Source organism: Cryptosporidium ryanae, assembly GCF_009792415.1.
Source record: "Cryptosporidium ryanae isolate 45019 chromosome Unknown contig_29, whole genome shotgun sequence".
Classification (NCBI taxonomy): Eukaryota; Apicomplexa; class Conoidasida; order Eucoccidiorida; family Cryptosporidiidae; genus Cryptosporidium; species Cryptosporidium ryanae.
In genome coordinates, this window is record NW_027125576.1 from 135201 (window position 1) to 156120 (window position 20920).

A 20920-nucleotide genomic window follows, 5' to 3' on the forward strand; every position below is an offset into this window, starting at 1 on the left:
GAATCATTTAGACAGCCGGGCAGTTTTTTGCATAGTTCCATGAATTACCAGGGGAATCAGAGTCTGGACTTTATGGATTCGAAGCTGAGCAGGACGATTCTGTACGAGCTCGAGAATTTGTCCGGAGACAGCAAGGTGTACAGAAGGGACGCGAATGTATTCTTTCTTTCAAGCAGAGAGGAAGTTAAACGATTTTTGGGGAAAGGGCCTGAGGGAAGGAGTTCTTGATTTGCCGTCGCCGTTTTTGAAGGGGTGGGTGTGGATGTATCGGGAAGCTTAATGCAAATATTAGAATAGGAATTTAATAGGTGAAAATATTTCTATATTCTAATATTTTTCCTTGTTGTGTTTATTTGTGCGTGAGTGATTAAGACACAAGCGTGAGAGAGTCTTTTTTTTCCTTTCTAGTGGGCCCAAGGCCAGCCTGCACTTGCTTCTTAACCGGAAACAACCAATGCGTACGATGCGGAAGTGCGTAAACAAGCAGAAAGGCACTCAAAGAGCGAGTGTTTTTGGCAGAAGGAGCAACGGCTGCGAGAAGAACAGATGGCCCGCAAACATTGATACCACGATATTGACGTCGTTTTCTAGAAACGTGATTAGCAAGGAAATCGAGTACGTGCAAGAGGCGAGGCGTTATATGGGAAAACACAGGGCTAAAGGGGCCTCAGACGTCGGACTGAACTGCCTATTGTCCGGATTAAACGATAGGTACCCAAGCGACTCGCTTATGTCAAAGTTGATGAACAATCCTGACTCTATATTGTTCTTCTATAACGTTATTCAGTCACTGCTGAGCAGCGAGGCGGATGTCAGCATTGTTGTTTTCTCAGTTCAGAGTTTGTGCAGGTCTCTCGTAAAACACAAAAATTGTCTTTTCTCAATGGACAGAAGAGTTGAGAACACACTGGTTGAGTTAAGCATGAGTCTAGCAGAACACATTCAAACGACACACTCCCGGAACAACGAGTTGACTTCGCTAATGAACGCCTGCACGTGTTTGCTGCTGATACTGTCGAGCAACCCGTATCGCCACTTTGGCGGCATAATGAACGACATTGAGCGAATCTCAAAAAAAGTCGTTTTTGAGTTTGAAAACGGAGTTGTTTCTCTGGACAAGGACGCAAACTGGCTGAGTTATCTGCACTTGGACGACGACCTTCACTCCAAATCAAGCCGCGGACTCGAACTCGAACTCGCCGCCTTCCTTTCGCATGTTAAGTGCCTGGACAGTGTGGCAGATATTTACAAACTCCTGAACGAAAGGCCCACGCTGCTGACGCTGAGTAAAAAATCAGACGTTGAAAACCTAATACTCCTCCTAGCAACCAACGTTCTTTGCTTGCTTGACGGCATGATAGGCGCCTATTTCAAAATAAGCACAGGGATCGAGAGAGGCGATGCGAGAGTCCCTTTCTTACACAGTGTGTTCACGCTGTTAGTCGAGTCGTTTTTAAAGTGGATATCAACTTCGGAGGAAGTCAACCTAAGGAGCACGAGCGAGCACTCAACGGACCTTTGCGTCGTCTCAAAGTTCCCAAAAACCATTGAGTTGATAGCTCTTTCCATTTACAATGACCCGATAAGCGACGAAATTACGAGGATAATCACGGACTTTATGTCCAGCTACTCAAGGCACCTGACCATCGCCAACAAGGACTCAGCGAAAGCCGCGTACGCGTCAAAGAAGCTGTTGGTTTCGTCGCTGGTTATTTCCAATTCGCTGAGCAGCTCCTCGAAGAGTTTCCCGGAGGAGCCAACTCGCTTGCCAAAGAATTTGAATTGGTTCAAAGTGCTGACGAGGTATTTTCAGACATTCTCGAGCGCCATTTCCCCTCTGTTCATAGTGCATGACCTGCTCGGACTCGCGCTGAACTTTGAAACAAACGAAAGCAGGATCCGCCGCAGCGACTATCTTTTGTACAGGGAGTGGACGCACACGCTAAATTGCGGCATAATCGACATGGTGCTCGAGACCGTGAGCAGGCACTCCTGTGCCATTGGGAGCAGCTGCCACTTGAGCTACGACGCCCCCGCTGGATTGGGCCTGGATGCCGCTCTGCCAAACTCCGATCAGGACAGAAGGCTGTGCTGCAGCCGAAACGCCAACACAGAGTCCCCGGAAGGTCCCCACAGTCGCGAAAGGTGCAGCTCCGCGGTGAGAGAGTTGTCAGGCATAGACCTCGGCGCGCGCGACGGTCTTGCGAGTGAGGAGGTCGGGACAACCTTGTCCGGAAGCGGGTGCCACAAAGCGATGAACAAATACAAAAACAACATTCGCCATCTGTACAACTGCCTGGCCTTCGCGGCGATAAGCGGCTCGAGGGAGCACGCCCTGTTGTCTCTCTCGGCCTGGGAAAGCTTTTCCTGCTCGATAAAGCTTTCGTACTCGTGTGTGCACCGCCTGCAGCCCTTGCTCTTCAAGCTGTCCGCGAGCAAGTACAAGTCGCTGTACAAATGCCTGGTAAGGAGGGCCGAACACGGGGAGCCTCCGGGGCACCCAGACGCGAGCGAGGCCGGCGTTTTGAACATGACAAGGCGCTTCTTGTGGTCGGTTGTTTCTCTCGGCGAGCTGCCGCGCGAGCTGTACGCGGCAGGCGCCTGCCGCGGACCGGCCTCCCGCCTCGAGAGGAGGTTAAGCCACCTGAAAACGAGGGAGAATATAAGGGACACAGTCAGGAACTCTGTTTTCTTCCCCCCTCTGCTCAGCCTGAGTGCCTGCAGTCTCCGCATTTGCCGCACCGACTGTTACTCCCCACCGCTGTACTCGCTCCAATTGTACCTGGAGGACGTGCTCCTCAGACTGCACGGGCGCGACCCGGTGTTCGGCGGGAGAGCGGGCACGGTCACGGCCTCTGAGGGGAGCGGAGACCCCGGCCCGTTCAGAAAGGACTTTGTGGTCGCTTTGGAAGCGACGCTCCACGCCTTCAGCGCGGTGGTAAAGAGGGCAAACACGACGCTTTCGTCCACGAAAGGCGACAAAAGCGGGTCCGGCGCGCTCTACAAGAGCGAGGAGGAGGTGGATGGCCTGCTGCAGCGCGTCTGCGCCGCCCTGGACTCCTTCGGAACGACTGCCTCCCGACAGAACTGGCACTCGTGGGACGACGCCACTCACGGTGGCAGGGACTCGTTCACATTCGACAGAGGCCTCTGTGGAGGCGGTGCGAGTTGCAGCAGCGGCTTCAGAGAGAGGGAGCGTCTCGGGTTCACCAGGCTTTTGTTCGACGCCGTCGTGCTGAAAGCCCTCAGGTTGGTGGGGGAAATGGACCCCCACATCGACTACTGTCTGTTCGGCGATTCTTCCGGGGACGGACGGGACGCCATCCCGGGCTCCACGGACCGGGGTTGTCCGTTTCGGCGCCGAAACCCAGATCTGGATGCAGGGTTTGCGGAGTACAGGAGACTGTACAGGCAGCTTCTGTGCACGCTAATCACGCTGATTGGCGTAAACTCCGCCTGGTTCGCGGACAAGTCCACGCTGATCTACGGGAAGGCCCTCTATTACGTATTCAAGTCCCTGAGGCTGCCTCAAGAGGACCTGTACTTCCCACTGTCGCTGGAGCAGGACCACGTGGGCACACTGGCGCTACTGAAGCTTTCCCAGCGCCAAACGGGCTCCGACGACGCCGAGACAATGAACTACCTGGTCTCAAACTGCGTCGGTGTGTTGGAAAGCCTATTCTCGGCGCGGGCGGGCGAGCTCAACGCCCCTACAATGACGCCCGAGAGCTACCTCATACTGCTGGTCTCTCTGGGAACGCGCATATCGAGCTACATCGGCTTCGAGAACGCGGACCTCGACGGAGGTCGCGCCGGTGGCGCTGGGCGCGAATGCAGCTTCGAGGAAAACACGCGTAAGTGGGGAAGATACGTGAACGCCGTGTTGGACAGATACACGTCGTTGCTCGAGAGACTCACACTGATTTTGAGCGAGTTCACGCGAGAGAGTGGGGAAGGGCGCAGCGGCGCGTTTTCGCGGGAGTCATGCAACCTTCTGCTCGTGAGCTACTTGCTAGTGTGCGGCTTGGAGGTGTTCGTGTCGTCCATATTCCCCCCCAAATACAGGCCGTACAGCCTCGCGCTTTCGACCATAGGAGCGGACAAATTCGACGGCCTGAGCATGCTGGACTACTGCGGTCAGCTGTTCTTAGCCAGGAAGGCGGGTACCGGGAACAAACACGTGGACCGCGTTAACCTTTGCTGCGACTACATCTCGAGCGAATTTGTGCGCGTCCACTATCCGAGACTGAAGCTGATACTCGACTCCGTCCTAAGGGTGTCGCCCGTGTGGTTCTTGGTCACGTACCACTCGCACGCGTCGCTGCTATCCTGTGTGGTGCAGCTCCCGAACGAGCGCGCGAGGAGCGGCGGCGGGTGGACGGACCCCCTGCTCGAGGCGTACGGACTCGTGGGGTACGACGAGTGCGCGTTTCTGAGGAGCAGGGTGGGGAGGGACTGCCTGGAGAGCAGCGGACCTTTTTGCGGTCCTCCCGGCTGCGGCTGCGACTACAGAGTTTCGTTTTTGAGGGGAAGCGAGGCGATCGGCAAAAAGGGCCTCCACCCGGCCATTGCGTTGGTGTACAGGAGCCTGCTCAGCCTCGACGCAGTGAGAGCAGACTTGGGCGGCACGAGCCGCAGCCGGGAGGACCGCAGAAAGGTCCGTCGGCTGTTTATGAGCGGCCGCGACTCGGTGAAATGTGCATGCAACGTGATACCAAACATAGCAGTGCCGCTTTCGCTCATGATGATGAGAATGCGGCACATTGATGAGCACAACAAGGCGAGGTACGCAAAGCCGATACTGTCTTGCATTTCCTCCCTGAACCTGTTCAGCATCCATCCGATCATGAGTCGCTTGAGTCTGTTCTCGATGAGCCCCGTCGACGAACTCGGGAAAAGCGGCCTCATCGGCCGTCCCGGCCACTCCGGCTCGCCGCTCGAGACCGGCGGGCGCCTGGAGGGACTCGCGACGCTTTGCGATGGCCTGGGGGAGAGCTGCGGAGGCGCCAACTGCTGCACGTGTTTCGAGCACAACGACCTGTTGTGCTCCCTGCTGCTGCTCTTCATGAACAACCTGACGAGCATAAAGGACCGGGCTGTGGCGGAAGACGGGGAGAGTCGCAACGTCTTGAGTATAGTCGGCTCGGCAGCGCGCCTCAGCGCAGACTCGTTTATGGAGTACACCGTGGCGAGGTGCGCGCTGACGCTGTTGATATGCATGGGCATGCAAAACTCCAACGTGATTGAGGTTAAGAGGAGGATAACGCGGGAGAAGGCGGCCAGGGAAGAACGGGGTCGGGACGAGGCCTCGTTGGGCAGCAGTTTATGTTCTTACGACAACTTCTACTTCGATGCTTCGCTGCTCCCAGCGACGGGGAGGAGCGGAGGCCACACGTCCGGTTTCCCTCCGGACAGGGGCAGCCTGGACGCGATCTGCAGCTACTTTTGTTGCGCGTGCGAGCGGATCGATGCCGGCAGAGACTCCTCGGTCAGCATGAAGGACATAGTCGGTGACCTGATAAGAGTCATGGACGAGGACTGCGGAGCCGCTTCCAGCGATCAGTCTGTCGGCGGAAGCCGCTTCGGGACGGGTCTCGGTCTCGACTTTCCGGACACGGACAGGGGCCACAGCGCGTACATAGATGATTTGAGCGGCACCAGTAACGAGGCGTCCCGAGGAGTCGGAGCGGAGTGCGGATTTGAGGAGGGACTTGGGTCGGACGAAGACGACGCTCGCGAGGAGTCCACAGGCACGGACAGCGATTCGAGCGACGATGCAGAGGAGGACGACGCCCGCGAGAACGGAAGCAGCTTCTCTCCCTTGAAGCTGATCACCAACCAAAGACACGTGGTGACGGCCTTGAAGTATTTGCTAGGAGACTTCGTCTCGGGCGACAATGGCGGCAATAGGGCGCTGGTCTTGAATGTGTTCAACAACACAATATGGGGAGTGGAGCTGGTCTCGACGGTGTTCCTGGTGTTGATGGACCCTCACTGCGACTCGGAGACGTTTTCGATATTGTCAGACATTCTGATACTAATAAAGCAGCTGCTAGACAAGAACGAGTTTAGGAGCGTTTTGGAGTTGGCCTTCCTGAGACTGCCTATAAGGCTGTTTATACAGTCAGAAATAGTGTCCAGGGAATTCAAGTCGCTCAAGTACTCATTCAGCAACTGCGGGTACCTAAACCTGGACATCGAGGATTACTATAACTTTAACTACCACAGAGTGAACACCACAAATACATCCAAGAATGTCGACTCCATAGTCGCGAATTCAATAAACGAGTCGGTGAACCTAATGCTGAAGGAGAACGACTTCTTGAGCAGACGCCCAGCTGAGGGCGGGGCGCCGCGCTCACTCACGGCGCCGCATCTGTCAGACGCAGTCAAGGGCTTTATCAGGCTCCTGACGCTCGTTGCTGTTACGAAAACAAACAAAACAAAATTCAGGCAGATAATAAAGGACTTCTGCACAAAACCAAGCTCTGCGAGGTAAGAGCCTCGCACTTTCTCCGCCCACATGCCCTGACTCGTTGTTCCACCCCACTACCGCCGAATATGTGGGCGTGGAGGCGAGCGCTTTGAGATGTGGGGAGAGATAAACTTGAAGTGGGAAACTCTAAACACAAGGGACGCAACGTGTTATGCGCAGATATACGTTATTCCCCATGTTGCTGTACGACAGGCTCGGACTGTGGTCGTGCAGCGCTGATTAAATATACCCGCTCTGGGGAGCGGTGCTTGAGGACAAAGGAATACGAACTATTTCCGAAACTAGATTCGCTTTCAGCCATTGTAAGTACCCTAGCTTTCGGGACACTTGTTTTGAGCATTGGCACTTTGCGTTTCTATCCTTTGAGACAATGAACGCCCTGCGTGAGTGAGTGCCGTATTTTATTTATTATAAAAGTCGAAGGGAGGTGTCAAACTGGAGAATAAGTCATTACTCCTATTCGTTTTTGAAAACAGGCGCCAACTGTCAAGGGCCGGCATTACTTCTCAAACCCAACCGCGAGCCTTAAATTCACCAAGCGGTAGCCGCCTCTGAATTCCTAACAATGTCACGGACGCAGGAAGGTGCCTTTTTCGAATAGTTTGAACTAGTTTTTGCGTGACTTTTAATTTTTAGTTTTAGAGAACCAAGGGACGTTGAGGCGGACTCCCCGCGCTCGGATGACCTCCCAGTCGCGCAAGCCGATGTTCGGTTCGTTTTGGACAAACGCCAGCGGTGCTTGCCGCTTAGTCTCTTTCCGGAACCTCAAACCAAGCGACCCGCGCACAAACACCGGCTCCGCCGGAGGGTGTGGGGAGGCAGTCTTTGGCGGGTACCCGAGATGGTGAAACGCGAGTTTGGAGGTTGAAAGGGAACAAGACAACTTTTTAGACGTCGCGAGGGATTTATGTACACAGGCATACTTTGTTTTGTCTTTATAGTTTTGTCTTGGAATCGCGGAGGGAGCGCATTAGGACGGCAGCGTTTGCTGATTTAGAAGGCAGTACATGGTAAAAGCGACTTTGGGTGAATATGAGCGTTCAAATAAGTAAAAAGGACATTTTGAAATTCGCTCCGAACTTAATAGGTACGGTTGAGGGTTAGGAAACCTAACGAGTTGCCAGAAACAATCTGCCAACTGACAACAACCTCTTTTCCCCGTGTTTACTGTTAATTTGTTGTTGCTTCTTGATGTAGGCTATGTTAGAGTTGTACTGGGCTTAACACCCATTTTCATTTATGACAAATACAACCATCTTTTGGTCGTGCTTTTGTATGGATTAAGCCAGATGCTGGACGCCCTGGACGGCCATTTCGCGAGACTATTTAAACAAGAAACGAAATTCGGTGCGTTGTTGGACATGATAACAGACAGATGCAGTACAATAGTAATTATCGTTATAAATATCTCACTGTACCACAATAACGGCACTTTCTTTAGATACGCATTGATACTGTTGCTTGTTGACATAGCTGGACACTGGATATACATGATTTCAAGCATTATATCTGGGAACAATTCACACAAAAATACAAATATTGGCATGTGGGCACCACTGAAAATTTATTATTCCAATAAATTCATACTATTCACGTTACATGCATGCAATGAACTGATGTGGATAGTAAACTACATGCAGTACTTCACATTAAACAACAAAGACAAAGGATACTTAAATTCACTGTTTTTAATAAACAGATGCGTCCTGGTGCCGTTTGGAATTCTGAAGAACATAATGAATTTTATCCACCTGATTTACGGCCTCAATGTTTTGCTCGAACTAGATGTGAACGAGAGACGCGAGGGAAAATGAGTCTTGCAAACGCACCACCCCGAGAAAATCGATTGGTCGACTTTGCATTGAGATATAGTTTCCTGAATAAAGAAACTAAAATCCGCTTGTGGTAGTGCGCCTTGGATAGACAATAACAGGAAACCAAAGGTTAGGCAAATGAGAATTAAGCACCCTTAGGGGTTTAAACTCCTTTGTTTGCGTTGCCAGCAAAATTAGTTTAACAGCATTGCGGTAATTCCGTTTTAGCATAATGCATTAAAATAACAGGGTCTATTCCGCCATGCTTTCTGACTTCCTCTCAAGAATGACAATATCTTCAATGAAGTCGGACATTGAAACGAACTCGTCGGTAGCAATCTCTGCTTTTTCATTGTGACCTACCAGCACAGGTGAATTGTGTGTTTGGAATCCAGTGATCTTTCTTGGATTTCCGGCTTGTCCGACGGTGTCAACGATCTGTCCAACGCGGACTAAAGTTTGAATTGGGGATAAACTGCCATCAACAGTAACTAAATATCTGGGCATTATGCCAGGCACTATTGTTAATAGCAAATAGTGATAGTTACCGTAAAATATGGTCTTAGACCTCAATGCAAGATTTAAAGTAGAAACAATAGAAATCAATGTAATTGGGTTTAACAGTGTCTTGTCCGAGTAAATTGGATTAATGGTGACTAAACCCTTTCCCATGTACAGCATACCTTGAGATATTCTAACGGCATATAGTGCATGTTTGTCTTTACCATAGTAAGACGCCAACTGTCTTAGTAAATTAGCCGTCCTTGCATTATTAGTTCCTGCAGATATCAAGCCAAGCGCGAATATTGCATTAAGTGCCACGTCAGGATCAGAATCGTGTGTTAATTTCGAAACTGTATCTATAATTACAGGCTTGGGATTTCCTATTGACAAGGCAGCGATGCCAATAGGAACTGCTCTCCTGACGTATACTGACGAGTACTGTAATACATTGTCTAAAGCCCTTAATGCCATTTCCATTCCAACTTCTTCACCCAGACTTATAAGCGCTATATTCAATACACTAACCAATATTGACATTTCAGATTCATCGTCTTCATCATTTTCACCATTGTTTTCTTCGCCACCTTTGTCTTTTCTTGATAAAGTCTTCTCAATAAGTATTCTCTGCATTTCTTGTATTTTAAGTACGTCGCCTGAACCTGTATATGCGCATCCTATTATTGTCTGTTTGCAATGTAGACCTATTTGATGTGTAATTACAGATATCGCATCTAAAGTTGCTTCACAAGACTCCCTTTTACCCAAAAACAGCAAACCCAGACACAAACCATAAAGTATTGCCAGCGGATCGTCTAGATAGGGACTACTGTTGTTTGAGGAAGTTGATTGAGGCTGTTTTTTATCATTCTCGCTATTGTTTTCATTATTGTCTCCTTCACCCTTACAAGAAGATTCCGTCAGACTAAGTGCCAATAGCAAATCAAGCACAGCCTCAATTATAACCTTGTTGCAAGAACCAGAAAACACAAGTCCAAGCGAAAGAGCTGATATTGCCGAACATTCCAAACTAGAAAATGGATCCATTAGTATTGGTATTAACAATTCCAATATATCATTCCTACAAGTTCCTATATATGAATAACCAAGTCCCAATATGGCTCCCATTCTAATTGTGTAATTAGGAACAACTGTTTTTATAATAGATATGTTGTTATTCCTTTTTTCATCATCAGGTTTGTCATCTTTCTTCTCAGATTCGTCCTTCATTTTAACATCCTCGTTCTGCTTCTCCAAATTCACTTTCTCGTCTCTACCTGCTGAATTATCCCCAATCATGTTCTCCTCTTCTGGGTTAATGTATTCAGAAAGAAGCGCAAAAGAAGGGTCACATTCATTCTTAATTCTAACAGAAATAAGTCCAAAAGCTATAAGAGCTCCTGCCTTTGTAAAAGGGTCGTCACTCCACTGAAACTTATCTATATTGGCCAGTCCTTTATCTATATTCCAGAGATTAATTACTCCCATTGAGGCACTTACTGCCATTTTTCCTGAATCCTTGTTCTTATATAACCATGATGACGATTCGTCCTCAGAAATAAGTTTGTCTGTGCAAAATCCAACATTTACAAGTGCATTTACGTAAGTGGATGCTAGATTCTGCTTTGCTGTATCTAAAACCATCATTGATCTGTTTGAATAATTGCCACTGTTTCCGTCCTCCAAGTGAGTCTTGTATATTTCATCTGGAGTTTTAGGTTCAAGTACATCCAACTCCTTCGCTAAGAACGAATAGTATTTGTTTAACTGCTCATTAGAAAATATATTCTCCAAAATAGACAATTCATGTTCGTTAAATAATTCCAAAAAACCCCTATTTGTTAAATGATCGTGCAACTCTTCCACCAGTATATTACTTCCAAACCTCGCCAATTGAAAACACATTTGTTTCATCATATTTAAACAAAACGACTTTTCACCGTTCTCCCCCTTCTTGCAGTCTTGCATTACCTTATCAAATACACAAAATACCCTATCCCTGCTTCCTTGTCCCTCAAGCCTCAGAGCTATGTTTATCGCCCATGTATATCTTTTAAAACTTAATAATAGTTCAAAGCAAATTCTTAAATACAAATCATGTTCATCTGATGATATTGAGTAGTTGGATAATTGTTGGAGATAAAGCACCATTCTTTCCATCTGCTCAACATCTATTTTGCTTATATACTCAAGTATAAATTCAATCTGCTCAACCTCACATAACAAATCTATTGCCTCTAACTCACAGTGCTTCTCTATCTGATAAGGTATCATTAACTTAACCAGTTTCAACAATTCCTCCAAATTTGTATCCTCAACTATACCCTTCTCGACACCGTCTTTTTCTTGTTTTGACATCATTCTGTCGTTATATTCTAGTGCCAATTCACCAACTATATTTCTTATGTACTCTTGGCCCCAATTTAGTATCCCTTCTATGTTTCTAGACTTTATTCTATAGTTTAACGCTTTCCTTTCCTTCACATCCGACAATGTTGTTGATAATATAGACACTATCTCGCACAACAACGTTAAAAATTCGCTCTTCTTCTCTTTATTCTCCTCCAATTTTATCTGATTATCGCAAAATTCCTTTAGTCTATTGTAGCTTAAACCCAAGAATTTTAGCACTTTTGGAACAGATGTCATTGTACTTGCTGATGTTTTTATCATTTCGGAGAGCGTTTTCAAACTTTGTTTAGACTCCTCTGCAAATCCCATATTCAGTATCTTATCCACAAGATCATCTAATTCATTTTTAAGCAGTTCCTCCTCCTCAGTTAAATCCATATTCTCTATTTTAACCTCCCCATTCTTTATTTCCTTCTCATTGTCGTTAACGTTATCATTATTACTCTTAGACTTACCATTCTCCTTATTTCCCAACATTACTTCTCTTTGAATTATTCAATATATTACTACTGCTAACTCACTTATTGATATGAAAACTTGAATATATATTGCTCGTATATCTATATAATATATATACGTTTGCCTATCTTACACTTATTTTTACTTTTCTTCTATTTCCTCTAGTGTTTAACATAAAACACTCTAAATCATTTCTTTATATGCATAACCAAGGAATAATTCTTTAACTCTATAGCAATAATTAAAGCCTTAATCACCAGTATTATTGCTATAGTTTCCGCTCGTTTTTATGTATACTGAAAAACTACTTATGAACGTATTCCTCACTTTTGTATATATAAACGAAAGTAAACCTACTTATTCGTTTATTAATAAATACAATTTATTTATGCTGCCTTTTTGTTTCTTTTTTCTATTTTTTCTCGCCTTTTTCCCTCTCTAATCGTGTTTATATTTAATATACCCTAATACTAATAATATTTAGCCGCCCCACAATTTATTCTGCTTTTTGTAGTTTTCTATTCTGTTTTTTTTGATATTAATTATCGCACCACTCAAGCCTCCTTTACGCTAATAACTCTACTGTTAACTCCTTAAAATTATTCTCAAACCCTTTTATCTCGCCCGTTATCAATTTAACCATCTGCACCTCTGTCTGTTTCATATTGCCCTATTCTTCCCAAGCAATTTGCCCGCCAATTCTGTTTTTTTGTTTTATGTAATCGCATCCAACGACCTCAAATGCTGTTTTTCTTGAAATGTTCATTCAATCAACCAAATAATGTCATAAATCCCTTCTATATGTAACCTCACACAATACAAATATGCCTCTGTTTGTTGTTACCGATTCGAATCCCTACTACACTCCCCTCCACTGAATAAACCATAACGATATTATTAAGAGAATTATGTTAAGAACTATCAATGAGCAATACAGCATCTAATCGCACACACACTTAATCCAATCTCACGTGTCTTGCAGTCTGTATTTTTACCTCATTGGCTTTTTTTGACAGAATTGCAGTGTCCGCGCCTCCCTGCTTAACCGCCAAAAGTGGAGGCGGCCTTTTGTGAACGCATTCTAAACACATAACTAATAAGCTGTATTATATTTAAGAGTGATATTTAGAATAATTTTTGATTTAATGATAAATTAAAATAAGTACCAATTTGGAAAAAATTACTGAGCGAAAACATTCTATTATATATAAATATTCCTTCTACTGTATACAATATAAATATTGTTTGCTATTGTCTCGGACATCAATAAATATTTGAAACTATATATATGTATATATATATATATATATATATATATATATACTTTTTTGCATGTTTGTCTATATATGCCTATTTGAAATTAGAATTTAAATCTGTAAGGGAAAAGGAGGGTAATTTAAGTAAGGTCTCGTTAAATTAATGAATAATTTTCAATAATACAACAAAACAAAAGAGGCGTGAAACAGTTTAGTGCAGTAACGAACAATTACCCGTTCTTAAGAAATGGAGGAAGTAATAGTTCCTAGAAGCTTTAGACTTCTAGACGAGTTAGAGCGAGGCCAAAAGGGACAGGCTACTGACGGTGTTTCTTGGGGACTTGACCAGCATGATGATATAACGCTAAGTACCTGGGCCTGTACAATATTTGGTCCTCCAAATGTAAGTTTTTACAATTACAGTTAACTTTTGCTTTATTTGTAACTTTGTAAATTAATCTTGTACATTCAACTCAACAGACTACGTTTGAGAATAGAATTTACTCTTTAACCGTCTCATGCGGTCCAAACTATCCTGACGAAGCTCCTTTAGTTAAGTTCAACACAAAAATTAGCCTGGGATGCGTTGATTCACACGGAAGAGTTAGTTCAAACTTTCCTATACTAAAACATTGGCAAAGAAATTTCTTCATAGAAAACGTTTTAATTGCACTACGACATGAAATGGCTTCAAACTCTAATAGAAGAACTGTCCAACCTCCAGAAGGATCTTACTATGACGATTAGACCTGACAGGATGAAATCACCTATGGTACTATATTTAGCGTATCTTGATAGGGTTTAGCGTCTCTAATGTGCACTAAATATAGCATTTCTCATCTGAGTGATTTCTACCACAAGTACTGCTACTTTGGTTTCAAGTCTTATTTAAAAGGAAAAGAGAAACTCATAAGTTTTGTGCACGAGGCACTACAACTCATCTCATTCTAATCTATACATATACCTAAATTTAAGTGACTTTACTTAAAGCTAATGAATAATTGTTTATTAGTCGTCTTCAATTTTGATCGAGTCCACTGAAACGCCGATACTCTGATAGTATTCTTGGCTAGAACATAATTTGAGATAATTGATAATATCAGAAATAATGGTATCTGGTTCGTCTAAAACCTGATGCTTGCATTTTTCATAGACAATAGCCCTGGATTTAGGAATTAACTTGGTTAACTTTGAAATAATACTATCAATGGTAACCAATTCATCATGTAGACCCAAATAAAAGCAAACGCCACTATCTCCCCTTAGTGAGATATAATTTTTTGAAAATCTTTCGTAAACTTGATCATTATTCCAAAAGTCAAACCCAGTAACAACTCTTGAAAACGTTGCTCTTAATTGTCTTCCATAATATCTGTGTCTAAAAAACTTTGATTCAATTACGTCCTCATTTACTTTCTTATAATCATAGAAATCGTCCTCGAATTCTTTCCTTTTTGAAAACATGTATGTGGGGAACGCATTCTCAACTAAATACAGTCCCAATGGGAAATAATTTAAAACAAATTTCTGTAAAATATTGGGTTCTTTGCAATATCCTGCTGGACACAATGCTGCCACTTTTAACACTTTGTTTGGATACAATCCTGCATAATGTATTGAAAACAGACCTCCCATTGATATTCCGACAAGATATAATTTCATTTCACTTAAACCCAAACAATTTAACACTGTGTCTACTTGTTTTGTAAAATCATCCAATGTTAAACTACCAAAGTACCTCCAATGCGACAAGCCATGTCCAGGCATATCCATCCTCAATACTGCCAATTCCGATTTTAAACATTCTTTCTCAAATTCGTCATACGAAGAAAGTGAACCAAGTAAACCATGAAAACATAGTACAAGCGGACCATTGTACTTTTCTTTATCGCTCTTATTCGGGAAAGATAATACGTAATTAATTCTGCCATTTGGTCCCTCCACGTATTTTCCTTCTCTAAACTTATACTTTGAGTCCATTTTTTAATACACCTCTTAAATTCAACTATTTATTATACTACTGCACTTCACACAATGGAAGATAAGTATTTGCAAACATACAATCATTTATTTTTATATTTAATTGGTGTTAGTACCATAAACTAGTACTAATTTAAAAATTAGTTTTATTATTGAGGTCACAATTTAATTTAACTCCAACTATATCCCGTTGTTTTTACCTAACACATTTAATTTTATTTATTCACTACAACACTTAATTTATAATATGCACTAGTTTATTTTACCTATCTTATACGTATTTATATTAAACTAGTACTTATTTACCCATTTAAGTATTAAATTCAAACATAAACTACAGGAGCCCGCCGAACTTAAACCCGTCAAGCGTTTTATATTAAAATACACGAATTTAAGATAAGTACATACAAAGTATTTGATTCAAATTGTCTATTTGAGGATTTAAATGGATTTCCGCTAGTCGTTCTTGGAAGTTTCGTCTTGAGTTTACCTTTTCTGCAAGAGGAGATACCGTTTTACTAACTGCGTGACGGTAGATAGACAGTAGGTCAGACAAAATACATTAGTGAAGATTGCGTTTGTGAACACTGGTTGAATAGGCACAATTCAAGTAAACGAACAACACTAACCCAATGATTTGCTTGTCTTTTAACATTTAATATTTTAAAACATGTATTTACAGTATTTATATAACTATTTGCAGTACCGCAACTTGGCGCCATAGAAGTGGAGAATAAATATTAATTTACACAAGTACCGTAAAATAGATAAAAGGAGATAAAGAGAAAATAAATCTGAATATATATATATATATATTTATTTATTTATTTATTTATATTTATATATTTATATTTATATGTGTATACTTGCCTACGCCTTTTTTTACTTCCACGATCACCAAATAGCAATTATCAGTTCAAAAGTTAGGATTTAAGATTAAGGTTTGTTATTTTTTGGAAGTTTAGAACTTATATAGTTGAGCTTTAGTTTGAAACCGAATAAAGGCAAATAATATGAACATCAAGAGATTGATATTAAGTTTCTCGGTCTGCATCATAACACTTGGATACACCGGTATTTCGTCTGCTGAAAAAAACAATGATAAAGACGCAATCCCCGAGCACTATTACTTTGAGTCAGGTGATAAAATCCAGCTCAGCAAGGGAGTGGTAAACTATGACTTAAAAAAAATGAACGATGAGGGTCCGATAGTGTTGTGTCTGCACTGTTTTATGGGAACTATCTCCGACTGTTCATCAATATCAAAGGCACTCGCGACAGAAGGATTTAGGTCGTTGAGATTTGATTTTTATGGTCATGGGCTTTCAGACATTAAAAACATTGGAAAATACACTGTAGATGACTATGTAGATCAAACTGTTGAAATACTAGAAAAACTTGGTCTTTACAATATTACTGCTATCGAGGAGCTTGAATTGCATTCTGAATATTTTGAACCACAACTATATATTGTTGGAACCTCATTAGGTGGTTTTGTTGGAATGAGACTCGCGGAGAGATTTCCAAAACACATAAACAAACTCGTATTGGACGCTCCTCCAGGTTTGCTTAAAAAAAATGTTGGAAGCATGTTAAAATACGGTATTATTAACTATCCTCTTCAACTGTTTGCCAATATATACGCTCCCACATGGCTTTGCAATAAAATAATGAAACCGTTGACTGAAAATTCAAAGTCACCTAAACTTGACTTCAGAGCAAAGCATTATTGTAAGCAAATATTACTTACTGCTCTGCAGGTTTTTTTGGGTACTGACCTGTGGGGAAATGCAAAAATATATCATAAATTTGGTCTATCCAATACAAATACACTATTTTTCTGGGGAACTGAAGACAGACTGTGTCCCTTATCATCCTCCATTGTTATATTAAATGAATATGTACCTAATGCCAACATTATTGTATATGAAAATTGTAAACATAGATGTTTGAGATATTGCAAAGAACAGTTTATAAAGGACGTCATTAGGTACTTTAAGGATGAATTTATTAGCGAACTATCCACGATTTCTGATTACTACAAATCTATTGAATACACACTTCTCCCAACTTCAAAAATAACTAAGGAGTCTCCAGCAGTCAGAGGCACTCAACTGGAACCATCATACTTGGAACACCCTGTTTGTAGTTCGTCTGAAACTAATGAAGAAAATATCGTGCAACTAACTACTGACTATGAAGATATTTACAATGAATCTGCTGATGAAGGAAGTAAAGGCAAAGCATGTTAAATACATTAATTTCTGCGGTTCAACCTCTGTTTCGTTCTCACGTAGAACTGAAGCACTAAAATATATGTTTATATCACTTTAAATGAGTTTTATCCATATTTATTTAAACTTTTTTTTCTGTTAAAATAACTTTATATTATTATATATTATTGTTCGCTTATAATGATAACGTGCCTATTGACTACGTAAATTATTTTTATCACGTTAAATAATGTTTTGGATCGCTTTTTCATCTCTTTTTGCTGCTTCCTCCGGTTCTGACGCCCTTTCCGGCTCTGCCACCTCCCGATTTTGTTTTTTTAACCACTTTAATTAAAGAACCCAAGTTGCTTTCATTTTGTTTATTTTTATTATTGGATTCATTGTCCTCATCCCCGTATTCGTCAGATGCCTGGTCGTATTCCTCGCTGCTCTTATTATAAGTATCGCCATAATCAAAATCTTCATCTTTTTTTCGTTTTTTTGAAGACTGAACTGAATACTTAACAACTTGAGTTGTTGAATTTATCACTCTAGTCATTGTGGATTTTACCTTACTGTCTACTTGATCATAGGCTTTAACTTGATTTTTTAACATTAAACAAGATATATGTTCAGTCAAATAATTTCTATTTAAACAATACTCATTCATTATCGATATACTCTTGTCAATAGCCTCTCTAACGTCCATTTTGTTATCCAATAAAGGTTCTGTAGCTCTGTAATATAATAAATCCAAATAACCGGATATTCTAAGTATCTTTGAACTTGGACAATTACCACTAGTCCCAACAGTTATCACTGATGTTATTTCACTCAGCAATCTCTTATTTTTATTTTTATTCGAGTTTTTACCCAACCATTTCGGAAATTCTGGCCTGGCCAAAAATAAACCATTGTTTTTCACGTTTAATGAACAATTTAAAAGTGCTATATCATGCAAAAGACTCCATTCATTATCAGTTCTTAATTTAGAGTTATATATATCAGACTCCACAAAAGAGTTTGCATAGTCTAATATGTGTCTTATATGTTCCACTTTAGGTGCATTATTGTCATAGCCACCTCCACCTACATTGCTGTTTCTAATTGAAATTGCAGTTATATAATTCTCCTGCAGCAATAATGGCATTAAATCAAAGTCAATAAAAAACAAATCCAACTTTTGCGTTAACGTTAAATTGCTAGATTCTGCAGAATTCAGCAATTTTTTCGTCGCTGAAAATATATCCAATGTTACCTGTACATCTTTTATGCTATTTGATACCTCTTTCTTCATATCCGTAAACCTCACGTTATTGTTTGTTAATGATAGCAATTGTAATTCATTTAGTATTTGTCTTAAATCATTACCTACTGACTCACACAATAACTCTATTGCGTTTGGTTCTATATTCATACCTTCATTATTTGCAATTGCCTGCATTCTTTTCACTATTTGGTTTTTCGTAGGTCTGCTGAATTTCAAATCATAACATTTTGAAGCTAAGTTTCTCACTTTTTCGTTCATTCTATCGTTGCATATGCATATTATTGGCCATCTTGTTTTTTGTATTAATCTTCCTAATGCCGCTGCTCCTCCTCTGTCACTTCCTCCCAATCCATCCATTTCATCCATAATCAACAACATATTCATATTTAAACCTCCATTTTCAACACCACCACCGAGATTCCCCTTTTTCGCAAATGTCGATAAAGAATAACCACCTATTGCGCTTTCTGATAAATTTTCTATTATTTCCTTGGTTCTATCATCGCTCGCGTTCATTTCTATTGGTATATAACCACATTTTTTAGCCATCAAACTTGCCACTGTTGACTTTCCTATACCCGGTGGTCCACTTATTAACACTGCCCTTGCATTTATATTCTCTGTTTGAGGAAAACGACTTCCTGGCGAAAATGTTGGTTTAGGAATTGGTTTCTTTCTTCCTTGTATAACCACGCTATTCCAGTCAATCAACCACGAATGCAATTTTTTTATAACGTCTCCATTTCCTAACACTTCTTCTATACTTTCTGGTTTGTGTTTGTTTGTCCACAATAATTTACCTTGAGCATTATTATTTTCGCAAGTATTATTGTTTTTAACTATCATACTGCTGTTTTTAATCAACATTTCGTCCTCATTTTCCTTAAAAGAAAAGTATTTTTCTAAAAATTCATCTTCAGATAGTATTTTCACACCTTTGCTTATTGCATTACGATACTTGGTTCCTTCTTGTATACTGCGACCATCTTCCAACATATTTCCTGCTATTAAATAAGATGTTTTTCCACTTACTGCTGAAGTTAACTTTCCACCAAGTATTTTAACCATATTTTCTATTTCAGATCTTGAATTTTTCGAAAATGTACCGGTTACTACGATGCTTAATCCATCGAACCCACCTTTTAATAATCCATCATTATTCACTTCTTCTTTCCTCTTACTTTCCAAAGGGTTCCTATTTTTATTTAAATTTCTGTTACTACTTATTTCTTTGTTTTTTTTACTATCATATTCACTATAAGTCTTCACTTTATTGCCACTGTTCTCTTCATCGTCATCTAACACTTTGTGCAATCTTGAAAATTTCTTTGTCTTATCCAAATTTAATTCATCTGCCTTCTCTTCATTGTTCTTTCCCCTTCTCTCATTCTTATATATTCCGCTTCCTCTGCTAAATTCTTCATTTCTCTTTTTCTTTTGTTTAGAAAAGTAATCATCCAGTGTTATTTCCATATGTTTGTTATGTTCCTGAAAAGTTTTAATTTTTCAGTAACGGTAATAAATAAATCGCCCTAGTGCTATATTTTAACAACTATTATCACTATTAATATATAATCGTTTGTATCTTCAACTTTGTTCCCACTTCTAGTATTCTTTTTTTATTTTTCACTTTTCTTAAACAGGAATATTTGATGTACCCCACATTTAATATTGCCGGTTTTATGTAGTCGAAGGAAAAAAATACAAAACACCTCTTAATTAACCAATAAATATTTTGTTATATATCAATATTAACTTACCCACTTATAGTGGCAGATTTACTCTTATTTGTTTTTTAAATAAAAGGAAGGTAAGTGTTCCATTACACCCGTAATCCGGATTAATGCGACTTTACGGGAATAAACAAATCTTATTCTAGAATCCTTTTTTTCGTACCATTTTTTCCTTCCATTTTTGCTAACATTTTTATTTATTCCAATAGCACTATTTTTCATTTTAAATTAACCAATTAATTCAATTTTCAAATAATAATATCCCAGAAAACTATACAATTAAGTTACATTACAGTCACTTTTACTTTATGTATCAATATTTTATTTTTAAAATGTCTAAATTAAAAGAGAAAACTAGTATTTTTTCAACTTTAATATTATATGTGCAACTTCTGTCCCTCCTTACCGGAATAGACAGTGTTTGCAGTTGTGGTTAAAACCTGACATAATTATTTAGGTATTTGTATAATTAAGTACCTTCATATTTCGCCTCAATTTGTCTGATTTAGTATGAAACCTAAATCCTAACTTATTAAATACCGTAATATTTCATTTCTGGGATCCAAAAATCAATTGCCACATTTTTAAACTGAAGGCTACATATTTAAGTGCGTATTCTAACTTAAAACCGTCATAGTATTGATAAGTTTATGCAGATTTCATTACTAATTTTTTATTCTTTAACTATAAAAGTATAATTAATTTAATTCCAAACTTGTAATTTTATTACACGCAAGGTTATTGCATGACTTTTTGCATGATACTCGCACAAAATGCATGTGGACA

At 41.1% G+C, this 20920-nt stretch overlaps 6 protein-coding genes across 6 annotated transcripts; 3 read left to right on the forward strand and 3 right to left on the reverse strand.

Annotated features, from left to right (window-relative positions):
• Positions 1-463: 463 nt before the first annotated feature.
• FG386_001926 (uncharacterized protein) lies at positions 464-8310 on the forward strand (the record flags this gene model as incomplete). Its single annotated transcript, XM_067341319.1, has 4 exons — positions 464-2464; positions 3086-3249; positions 5161-6288; positions 7704-8310. 4 exons carry the CDS (start codon positions 464-466, stop codon positions 8308-8310), a joined length of 3900 nt encoding a protein of 1299 aa, XP_067195562.1.
• A 252-nt stretch (positions 8311-8562) lies between these two features.
• On the reverse strand, positions 8563-11700 carry FG386_001927 (proteasome regulatory subunit S2; the record flags this gene model as incomplete). The annotated part of the gene is made up of 1 exon (XM_067341320.1): positions 8563-11700. One exon carries the CDS (start codon positions 11698-11700, stop codon positions 8563-8565), a length of 3138 nt encoding a protein of 1045 aa, XP_067195563.1.
• Positions 11701-13185: 1485 nt separating this feature from the next.
• FG386_001928 (ubiquitin-conjugating enzyme E2) lies at positions 13186-13685 on the forward strand (the record flags this gene model as incomplete). Its single annotated transcript, XM_067341321.1, has 2 exons — positions 13186-13341; positions 13419-13685. The coding sequence occupies 2 exons, from the start codon at positions 13186-13188 to the stop codon at positions 13683-13685; spliced, it is 423 nt and encodes a 140-aa protein (XP_067195564.1).
• A 261-nt stretch (positions 13686-13946) lies between these two features.
• Positions 13947-14918, reverse strand: FG386_001929 (alpha/beta hydrolase superfamily protein; the record flags this gene model as incomplete). The annotated part of the gene is made up of 1 exon (XM_067341322.1): positions 13947-14918. One exon carries the CDS (start codon positions 14916-14918, stop codon positions 13947-13949), a length of 972 nt encoding a protein of 323 aa, XP_067195565.1.
• Positions 14919-15931: 1013 nt separating this feature from the next.
• FG386_001931 (hydrolase) lies at positions 15932-17170 on the forward strand (the record flags this gene model as incomplete). The annotated part of the gene is made up of 1 exon (XM_067341324.1): positions 15932-17170. The coding sequence occupies one exon, from the start codon at positions 15932-15934 to the stop codon at positions 17168-17170; it is 1239 nt and encodes a 412-aa protein (XP_067195567.1).
• A 229-nt stretch (positions 17171-17399) lies between these two features.
• FG386_001932 (replication factor C subunit 1) lies at positions 17400-19874 on the reverse strand (the record flags this gene model as incomplete). Its single annotated transcript, XM_067341325.1, has 1 exon — positions 17400-19874. The coding sequence occupies one exon, from the start codon at positions 19872-19874 to the stop codon at positions 17400-17402; it is 2475 nt and encodes an 824-aa protein (XP_067195568.1).
• Between the last annotated feature and the right edge of the window lie 1046 nt (positions 19875-20920).